The following is a 10,541-nucleotide window of genomic DNA, read 5'->3' as shown; positions in this document are numbered from 1 at the left end:
GGCATAGTAAAATGAAAGAACCAACATCTAAGGGAGATTTATTAGAGTATGATATATGCGAATAATATATGGGGAAGTTTTTGGGCCAAACCTATAAAGACGGTAGCTCATGTGATCAGCAAGCTTCCTTAACCAAAATTAAGGTTCATATCACCTTACGAGAAGCTGTAGAATGTAAAACCTTTGGCTTTGTGTGCTATGTCTTTGTACCAAGCCACGTACAAAGCAAATTTGACAAGAAAGCGATCATTGTATCTTTATCGGGTATGATAGCCGGAGGAAAGAATGGAGATTTTATGATCCTACCAATGGATGGTACTACACAAACGTAAACATGGTGTTTGACGAAGCATCTTCATGGTAGTCTTTAGAAAAAGAAGAGTTACAAAATTCAAAAGAAATTGAAGACCAAATGAAGGAACAAATTATCAAAATTCTCCCAAGCCAGGAAGAATTTGAAGATTCTAATAACCCAAGGGATGATAATATCAAGCATGATGAGGTGCAAAGTCCTTAGAAGATATGTGTTCACCAAAGCCCTATTGCAGACGAAGAATCAAATAAATTAGAACAAAAAAACTTTTAAATTTTAGCTTAGAATATCCAAAAAAGTATGAAAGCCAAATCTCAAGTAAGCCAATGTAGTGGTTGCAGAAGAAAAAAAAAAGAACATGAGATATTTGAATAAACAGCAGAGAACTCTCATTGGATGAAGGTGATGAAGGAAGAAATTACCATACTGAAGTAGAATCAAACTTGGGATCTGGTTTTGAAACTAACGGATACAAAATATCTTGCAAATGGGTGTACAAGATTAATAAGTGCCCAGATGGTTCAGTTGAAAGGCATAAAGCTCGGTTGGTAGCTCGACAATTCTCACAACAATACAAGCTAGACTAAAATAAAATATTTAGTTCGGTGGTAAAGCTGACAACATTAAGAGTTCTACTTGCACTGGCAGACTACAAAGAAAGGAAATGGTGGCAGATAAATGTAAAAAATGCCTTCTAACACAGAGAATTGGATCAAGAGATCTATATGAATTAAATGAGAGGATTTGAGAATCAAGCTCATCCGGAGTATGTATACAAGCTAAGAAAGGTATTATACAGTTTAAAGTAAGTACCGAGGGCATGGTATGGTAAGATAGCCGAATTTTTAACTTAGAGTAGCAATAGCACATGCAGACTCTAGCTTGTTTGTCAAAGCTAATGAAGGAAAGTTAACAACTATATTGGGGTACATGGATGATTTGATTATTTCTGGTGACGATGAAAAAGAGATTCAGTGAACAAAGAGAGTACTTATCAGTTCATTTATAGATGAAAGAACTTGATTGGCTTAATCACTTCCCTAGTCTGAAGGTTGATCGAACAGAAGAAGGATTCTTTTGCCAACAGAAATATGCTGAAAACTTGCTGAAGAAGTTTAAAATGTTAGAATGCAAGCCAATCTCAACTCTAATAGAAGTCAATGCAAAATTGTGCACACATGAAGGTAAAGATTTACAAGATGAAACGATATATCAACAATTCATAAGAAGTTTAATCTACCTAACGTTGATTTGACCAGAAATTTCATATACAATGGGTGTAATAAGTTGGTGCATGCAAAATTCAAAGAAGCCTCACTCGGAAATGGTTCGACAAATACTAAAATATGTGAAAAGTGCAATCAAATTTGATCTATTGTACAATAAAGTGAAAGTTACAAACTGGCTTACTATTGTGATGCTGACTACACCAGAGATCATGACACAAGAAGATCAACTACGGGATATTAGAATTGGGTCTGGAGCAGTTTCTTAGTGTAGTAAAAGACAACCATTTGTACCACTATTAACATCAGAAGTGGAGTATAAAGTAGCAACGATGGCAGCTCAAGAAAGCACTTGGTTGACGCAATTGATGAAGGAGCTACGCCAACCAATATATTACGCCATATCATTATATTGCGATAACCAATCGACTATCAGCTTAGCGAAAAATCTAGTTTTCCATGCAAGAACTAAGCATGCAGAGGTACTCTATCACTTTATTAAGGAAAAGGTCTTGTAAGATGAAGTTGAAATGCGGTACATTAAGACGAACGATCAAGTTGTGGATTTGTTTACAAAAAGTCTTACTATTGAAAAGTTTCAAAAGTTCCACCAACAATTAAATATGGATCAATGGATGAAAGTTGGTGTTGAGGGAGAATGTTAAAGTCCAACACTAATTTTATGATCTAATCCAATTATACGTGCCCAAGCCCAATTTCAAAGCTCAATCCATGGAAGTTTCAAGAATTGTGTAAAAAATAGGTGATAACTCTAATCCAAAAAATATGTAATGGAAGTGAAAATATCTAAATCTATAAAGTTCTTGAATATTTAGAGATAATTGTAAAATGGGGTTATTAAAATTTTTGTAATTTGATATTTGTGTGGTTTATATTAGTTTTATATAACTATAAATATCTGTAAGTTCTTTGTTGTAGGCATCAAGTGAAGAGTGAAGAATTAGTAGAGAGAAAGAAGAGTGAGCCGTGAGTGTTGTAGTGTCTCTCTTGTAAAATATCAATAAAGTCCTTTAGTTTAGCAAATTCTTCTATTACCCAAATAGTTTTAATTTGCAGCAATTTAGTCCTCTTCTGTTTTCAAGATACAATTTAGTTATAAAACAAAAGTCATAGGTCTCATAAATATAAAATGAAGCATCCGCTAATTAATTCCACTAATAAATTTTGATGGGTCTTTGGTAAAATCCCTTGGTGGTATTAATATATAGGGTAGGGCTATTAGAAACCATTAAAATACTCTTTAAACCCATTCTCTCAATAAACCTCTCTTATGTATTAAAATTTTACTTTATAAACTCACCTCATTGCCAATATACCTTTACTAAATTAATTTCAAATGTTTTATCCCTAGAAATACAAAATCACCTGTTGGGAAAGTACGTTAAGGCAGTGAAAGTGTATTTGAATCATACGCCCAACAATAAATTAAAATACCAATGGCTTAGCCATCTTGCATGGTTTGTTTTCTTTATGATCGATTATATGACTTTTATTTTTAATTTGTTGTCTAATCCATGTCAAGATTCATAACATGTAAACGAATTCAATTGAACACAATTTCTAATTAGTTTCATGGAACTCATTGCATGATTGCATTATAAATGTAAGAAAACCCAGACAAAATATTCAGATTTTATTTTCTCTTTGCTCCTTAGTTGATTCTAAAAATAAATATGTCTCTACTTGAGAAACATATTTTAGCTGAAATGGGATTGAATCCAGGAGTAGAAGTTTGCTAACCAACAATATCACACATTAAAAGAAAATATAGCTATAAAAGTGTACTCGGAAGAGCATAGGCGAAATGGTGAAAAGAAAATGAAACGAAATTAAAACATTACTCTCTGTTACTCTTTTTGTAGAGATCAATTTAAGTAAATTGGATTCATAAATGGTGGAGAGGATAGGCTAATTTCATTAAGATATAATAGTAATTTAACTCATGGACACTTAGTAATTAATTTTTTTAATGAAAAAGTGGGTGCATAGAGTACTACAATGGGTTTAAATAGTCCAGTCCTAATTTATATTCATTAAATAAAAAAAAAACAAATTTGGACTTAGAACTGAATAGAGTTTGTGGATTGTAAGGGATATCATATATATATATATATATATGATATCCCGTTTACATGTTGATCAAATTTATTTTTAATCTTTAAATTCTTATCAAAACACAAGCAAACAAAAATTCTTAAGCAAGTTAGATCTGGTGGTACATCAAAAAGCATTTCATGTGAGGATTTTCCATATAGGACACCACTTGACAATAGGGATAGTAGAAAAATCCAACCCAACCCAACCCAACTTGAGCTTACGTGTTCTGGGATGAGCTTGGCATATATGCCAAATGGCTTTCAAAGGTAATATATACTTCAGTTCAGTTATACAAAGGTCCTTAATATATATAAAATACAAACAATCTCACTTAAAAGTTTATTTATACAATTTATGATATTCATTTAAATGTACATATTTAGTTGTGTTTGTTTATTAGAGTTACACCATATATAAATCTTATAATTGCAAGTGATTTATACAATTTGTGTTAGATAATCTATTAGATATCATATATCTTACATACTTAATGGTAATAAATTTTGAAAAATTGTTTTCAAAAAATTAACAACATTGCAAAATTAAAAAAAAAAGATTGAAAATTAAATTTTAAATAAAAATATTATTCAAATACAATTGTTTTTAACTATAAGGGCGGTTATCGTAATTTTACAAAAATTATCCACACTTTCTTAACCGTTTAAAATAATTATTAATTAAGCTATTTTACTTTAACACAAATGTTGTGTAAGAGTAATTAAAGCTAATGGTATACATTTATTACATTATTAATAATGCTGTTAAAAGTTCACAGCATTATGGAGTGACCCATATTTATTTGAAAGCAGCAGTGCACCATCAACATGGGATAATGCCTGGTGTACATACCTATGCACAATCGTAATAGATATGCTTAACCGTCACCAAGACATTCCAATCCACGTGGAACCATAAATAAGAAAAGTCAGATCTAATTAGAGATGCGCTCGAGCTCGCTCACAACTTCAGACATAGTTGGCCTGAGAGTAGGCGACTGATCCACGCATCTCATTGCCAACTCCAAGATTATTTTGGCTTGCTTCATCACTACATGTTCATTTGGCATTTGCTTGTCGACCAATTCAGAAAGCCTTCCCTTTGAATGCAACACAATGGCCTGCACAGTGTACATTATTTATTTATTAATTAATCCATATATGATATATCCCATGCCATGCGACATCGTTAGCAAATTAAATTAAGACCTTATTTTATGTATATAGAGGAGATATTTTCAATCTGGGAAAATCCTGGAATTTTTGAAGTGAAGGATTCTGTTTACAGTGTTGTAAACCATGAAAAGGGTATTGTGTAGAGCTTTATAAAATTTGAGATTCCCGAACTGAAAGCTGACTCTAGTTGTTGTCTTCTTACCGTATCCAAAAGAAATTCAGTCTCTTGGTTTGCTTCATATTTGGCATTTGTCTGCCCGCTAATTATTTCAAGCAGAACAATTCCAAAACTGAAAACATCAACTTTTTCTGTTATTGCTTTCCGCATTGCATACTCTGGTGCCATGTAAACTCTGCAAGCAACCATAATTAATTAATTAATGCTATTGCTTGTGCAAGATGGCATACATTTTGTGCTTGCTCAATTTAATTTGCTACTTACACTGTCCCTTTTTCTTGGATAAACTTGTATGGATTTTCTTCGTCATAAAGCTTTGCCAATCCCAAGTCAGACACCTTAGCGTTCAGATTCCCATCAAGCAGAATATTGCTAGGCTTAATATTTCTGTGAACGATTTTACGACTCGGATTATCTTCGTGTAGATACTTTAGACCCTTTGCTATTCCATGGCAGATACTGACTCTGGCTGGCCAATCAAGTCGCGTGGAAGAATTGGCATCTGCAAATATTTAACTATTATTTTTTTTAAAAAAAAAAGTAATTTTAACCTGTTACATAAGCTAATACTTAATTTTCCAATCGGGAATTGAGTGAAAACAATTTTAAAAAAAATGGTGAAAAAGTTAGCTTACAAAAATGTAAATTCATCCCCGACTTTAATAAAGTTCAGGATTCCCCGATTAGAAGATGACACTAAGATGAAAATTTATAGAAATAAAATGATGATGAAAATATTATAAATTGGTTTACCAAACAAGGCTCGTTCAAGCGATCCTTTTTCCATGTATTCGTAGATGAGCAAGTTGAGGTCTTTTTTAGAGTAGCCATCCAAAAATTCGACAATATTTTCATGTTTCAGTGTTGTAAGGGCATAAACTTCAGTTCCTATTTGATCAATCACTTGCTTTGATTGAGAAGAAAGCATCTTCACAGCTACAGTCTGATCCGGCAATTCAGCCTGTAATGCATGCTTGCACCGTGCAAGCAGATTAATGTACCATATTTCTAATAAGGAAAATCAATTCACATACGTAAGTGCATACATACATATAGAGTACTAATCTGGTTCAAGATCCTAAATTTTGTTAAAGTCTGGAAAAGCCATTAAGCCATACAATTTCATAGTATTATGTTCCAATCAATGATCTTGAATTTGTTAAAGTCCAAGAAAACTATTAAGCAATATAATTTAATAGTGGCATTATACTATTAAATCATATATTTTAATAACTTTACTTGACTTTAATAAAAGTAGGATCTTGGTGAGTATATATATATATATATATATATATAGAGAGAGAGAGAGAGAGAGAGAGAGAGTTTTTTCAAATAAGAAATTCCTTACTTTGTTAAAGTAATGGATAAATTAAAAGACAAGAAAAACACACACTCTAATGTAGTGCATTTGGTTGTTGTCTGTATTTTTTGTCTTTTAGATGATCTCTTGTTTTAAAAAGCTAAGGGTCCCTTATTATATATAAGTAGCAATCTAGTTTAGGATCTCAAACTTTCTTGAAGTCTGAGACAAATTGACAACATTGTGAACATATTTTTATAACATTGTAAAAATATGTTCACACCATTGTTAACTTATCCTGAATTTTAATCCCATATTAGAAAATCTTTCACACGGATGTGCACGCACACACGACACACAAAACACACACACACACACGCACATAGAGAGAGATACGGAAAATTAATGTTTAACCTTGTATACTATCCCAAAACGCCCCGTGCCAATTACATTCCTGGGGCTGAAATTTCGAGTGGCGACTTTCACTTGTTTTAGGGTGTAAGACTTCCCTCGTAGGTTGACCGTTGTCACTGTGTATTTCATGAAGAAATGAGAAAGGAAACAGATCAATTATACATATATTTTTTCTTGATATCTTTTATAAGCCTTATACTATAGCAATAAGTACTATAGCATATATAGCATAAAGTGGGCTTCTAATGTGAGATTATGCACTCAATTAAAATACGAGACAAATTTTCAAAATGTTGCAAACAGACTTTAAAATCCGTCCTGCACTCTACTAAACTTACAATATTGTAAAAATTCATCTCGCATTTATTATAGTGCCAAATCCCTCACCTGATAATTTCTTACATAGCATATTATATATATATACCTAAGCTTAAAATCTAGTATTAAAGTTCGAGATATATTTATGATATCGTAAATCAGTTTAGAACATTGTAAAAATCGATTTACGAAATCATAAATCCATCCTGGGATTTAATTTCGAACTGAAAATTTTTCCAATATATATAAATAATCTCCCGTACGTACCACGCAATTCTCTGTCTCCTATCCATCCTAATCTCCACATGAGAGCCAAGAAAAGAATCAAAGCTAGCACAGCCCCAAGTACAATTCCTAGTATCCCTATTTTAGATAGTCCTCCTGGTCGGTTGACTTGGAAATCTGAAAAGAAACAGCGATTGATAGCATGCAACAAAAGGCATATTGGGAGATGATAATTAACAAAATTAAAGAGCTATCACTTATGCAATGATTGCAACTTTGCACCGTACTTGGAGCTACAGATATAGCTGATATGAGAGGTCCATGAAAATAAGGTGGGTTTAATATAGATCCTTTGCCAGCCCAGAATAACTCGATTTCCAGTAGATGCTTTTGTACAGAAGCCGTGAAATTTTGAATCGTTACATTATTTGAATGCCTGGCCATTTCTTTTATGTTGAAATCCTTTCGCCTTAGCTCCCCCTGCATGCATGGAAATTAAAATTAATTAAAGGAGGCGAGGGAGGGATAAATTGCTAATTAAAATTATTACAAACGTTTTGTGGCTAGCGTACCTACCTGTATATATATATCAAATACACGTTTTGCTGAACTGCTGTAATCATCGTTTTTTGCAAAAACAATCTCAGAGAAGTAAAGACTGACATTGTAATTGCCGTTTTGCAAGCAAAAACCATAGTATTTGAGAGAATTGGGGCAAAAGCGAGCTTCCTCATAATAAGGTGCATCAATCACTGCAGCTCCACATGTTACCTTCTGTATAAATTCACGTGAATCAGCCATTGAATCCGAATAGAAATATCCGTTACAGCTATATGCCCAGTTGTATGCCGGTTTGTTAACATAAAAATTTGATGTCGATTTATCTGCCTCATACCGAATTCCTTCGATGTTATGTTCATCGCCACCAGCATTTATATGCAAATTATAAATGTCTGCAACATATATAGACATTGATTAATTTAAACATGTATGTGAAACCAAGGTGTAGCTCTGGTGGCAAAGGACAGCCTTCCTGGAGCTCAAGTCTTGAGTTTTAAGTTTCAATGTGTGCATGAGTTAATAATAAATAAAATATATAACTAATTTAGACGCCTGCACTTTATTAAAATAATCCTGAACTTTAAACCATATAATTTAATAGCTTTTCCGACCATTATACTATTAAACTATAATTTTTCCGGAATTTAACAAATCCTTAATAGGAACATTTCTATACATATGGATATGTATACATACACTGAGATTTCTTCTGGCCAGCGGGGCAATACTTCCTCATAATCTCTTCCGGAAATGTCCTATAAAAATAATTACAATAGTAAGATCAATTAATTTTGTAAGGGCATTCATTCACATAATAATTGCTTGCTGATCGATCGATAAATTACCTATATTATAATTATTAGATAAATGAATATGAACATACCGATTCTTAGGTTCACTGGTTACAGCAGCAATATTGTTAATAGTGTGCGTGCAGATATCACATGCGCATTGAAAGTTAAAATCAATATCAGAAAACGAGATAGACAGAAACTGTTGGAATTGAAATTTGAAGCCCGAAAATGAGTAAAAACGTAGGAGGATATTTTATAATACGGTGTAGTATAATTTTCTTACAGATTTATCCGAGAATTGTTGTTGGGAAGATTCCTACAAGATAAAAATTTAAACTTATTATGAAATTCATTTATATATATAAAATTATGCATGTGGATAAAAGAAACAAATTAACAAAGAAAGGAACCAAGTTCGCTTAATTAATTAACGCTATTTTCTTACTTGTGTGTCTCTGGTTCTGGAAATATAAATTCATTGTATGCAAGATCCCTGCAAGATGAAAATTCAGACAAGCAGTGTTGGCGTTAATTATTAATTTGTATTTGCATGCAAAATGGCATAGGAATTCCTAAACACAATGACAGGCTAGAGTTTGTGCATGACTTTGGACATTCGTATATTTAACTAGACGCATGCAAAATGCTGGCAGGCTATAGTTTGTTCATGACTTGGGACGATCATATATTTAATTAAACACATGCAGCTAGCATTTGAATGAGAAGCTTCAAAACATTTACACATCACACTATTCTAAATTGAAATTTTTTACATAAATTTTCATTTGCCTAACCCGCGTCTTTGATTTAAAATGCGTTTAATTTGATGGGGAAAGGAACAAGTTTGAAAACATTTTATCACATTTATGTATAGTTAGAAAGCATACCCCTTTGTTTTAACATTGCTGTAAATCCAGTCTGGCAATGTTCCATTGAGCATATTTCCTGTAAGATACCTGGAAAGTAAAAATAGTAACAGAAAAAACAAATTATTTGGATTCTTTTTTATTACACTATTACTGTCAGTCAAAAGGAAAAGTGTGAGAAGACAAAATTCAGATAAGATATATATGTCCAAAGGAACACATGATTTGTATGGTAAAAAATCTCATTTACCCTTTATCAATAAAAGTTTGAATTATTAAAGTTATAAGTTAGGGACGTAATTGCGTGATATAAAAAAATCAGGGATCGGAGTGGTAAAATTGAGGAAAAATATTAGGAGTCTGAATGTTATTCTCCCTTTTATATTAAGAAAAGATATTAAATCAATGGGATTCAATAAAGTTATCACGTACAGCTCAGATAAAAACAGTTTCTTCAAAGTATTTGGAATTCCACCAGTTAAGTTGTTGAAGCTCAGGTCACTGCAGTACAAATTAATAATAATCAATCACTAGAGAAAAAAAAAATGATCATTGACAGCAAGGATTTGGAGCCTCTCCTTACCAAATATTTCCTAAGTTTACTATAAGATTATGACATATTTCAATTAAACCTTTCTAAGACTAGGATTTATCAAGACACTGTTTTCCTAACGGGCGCTAGCAAGAGGTGCCGCTTTTTAACCAAACTGCTCCTTCTTTCTCTAGTTTTTTTATCAGAAACTTTAAACTTTGGTATAAACTTGAGCAAAGAAGAAATACCGACAATAAATTCTTTAAAGAAAAATTATATCATGGAAATGGACTAGAATTGAAAGCATAATCATAGTACTTATAAATAAAACTTTTAAAAAATAATAAAAATTTCAGTAAAAAAATATGGAAATTATTTGATGAAAGATCACCCAAAATAATATATATATATATATATATATATAAGTCCTTGTTTCCGGGATTGATTAGCAAGAGGAAAAGATTACAAGTGGATTAACAACTCTCCCCAACCCATGACACGCGCCATCGAAACAGCTGGACGGG

The 10,541-nt window shown here is 32.3% G+C and overlaps 1 protein-coding gene across 1 annotated transcript in view; it reads right to left on the bottom strand.

Moving 5' to 3' along the window:
- Positions 1–4,518: 4,518 nt before the first annotated feature.
- Positions 4,519–10,541, bottom strand: part of LOC18049284 (probable LRR receptor-like serine/threonine-protein kinase At1g53420) — a 13,751-nt gene continuing 7,728 nt past the window's right edge. Inside the window, exons 14-27 of the mRNA XM_006442683.2 lie at positions 9,918–9,986; positions 9,507–9,575; positions 9,065–9,112; positions 8,903–8,935; positions 8,709–8,723; positions 8,522–8,580; positions 7,841–8,217; positions 7,552–7,744; positions 7,307–7,441; positions 6,722–6,837; positions 5,761–5,968; positions 5,272–5,509; positions 5,032–5,182; positions 4,519–4,774 (exon numbers count right to left, since the gene is read on the bottom strand). Coding sequence (XP_006442746.2) covers positions 4,589–4,774; positions 5,032–5,182; positions 5,272–5,509; positions 5,761–5,968; positions 6,722–6,837; positions 7,307–7,441; positions 7,552–7,744; positions 7,841–8,217; positions 8,522–8,580; positions 8,709–8,723; positions 8,903–8,935; positions 9,065–9,112; positions 9,507–9,575; positions 9,918–9,986 — 1,897 coding nt within the window. The 3' untranslated portion in view covers positions 4,519–4,588. The remainder of the gene's footprint in view (positions 4,775–5,031; positions 5,183–5,271; positions 5,510–5,760; positions 5,969–6,721; positions 6,838–7,306; positions 7,442–7,551; positions 7,745–7,840; positions 8,218–8,521; positions 8,581–8,708; positions 8,724–8,902; positions 8,936–9,064; positions 9,113–9,506; positions 9,576–9,917; positions 9,987–10,541) is intronic.

The sequence above is a fragment of the Citrus clementina genome, unplaced genomic scaffold (assembly GCF_000493195.1).
Source record: "Citrus clementina cultivar Clemenules unplaced genomic scaffold, Citrus_clementina_v1.0 scaffold_3, whole genome shotgun sequence".
Classification (NCBI taxonomy): domain Eukaryota; kingdom Viridiplantae; phylum Streptophyta; class Magnoliopsida; order Sapindales; family Rutaceae; genus Citrus; species Citrus x clementina.
The sequence above is the reverse complement of the archived record's forward strand: the minus strand, read 5'-3'. Positions and strand labels throughout refer to the sequence as shown.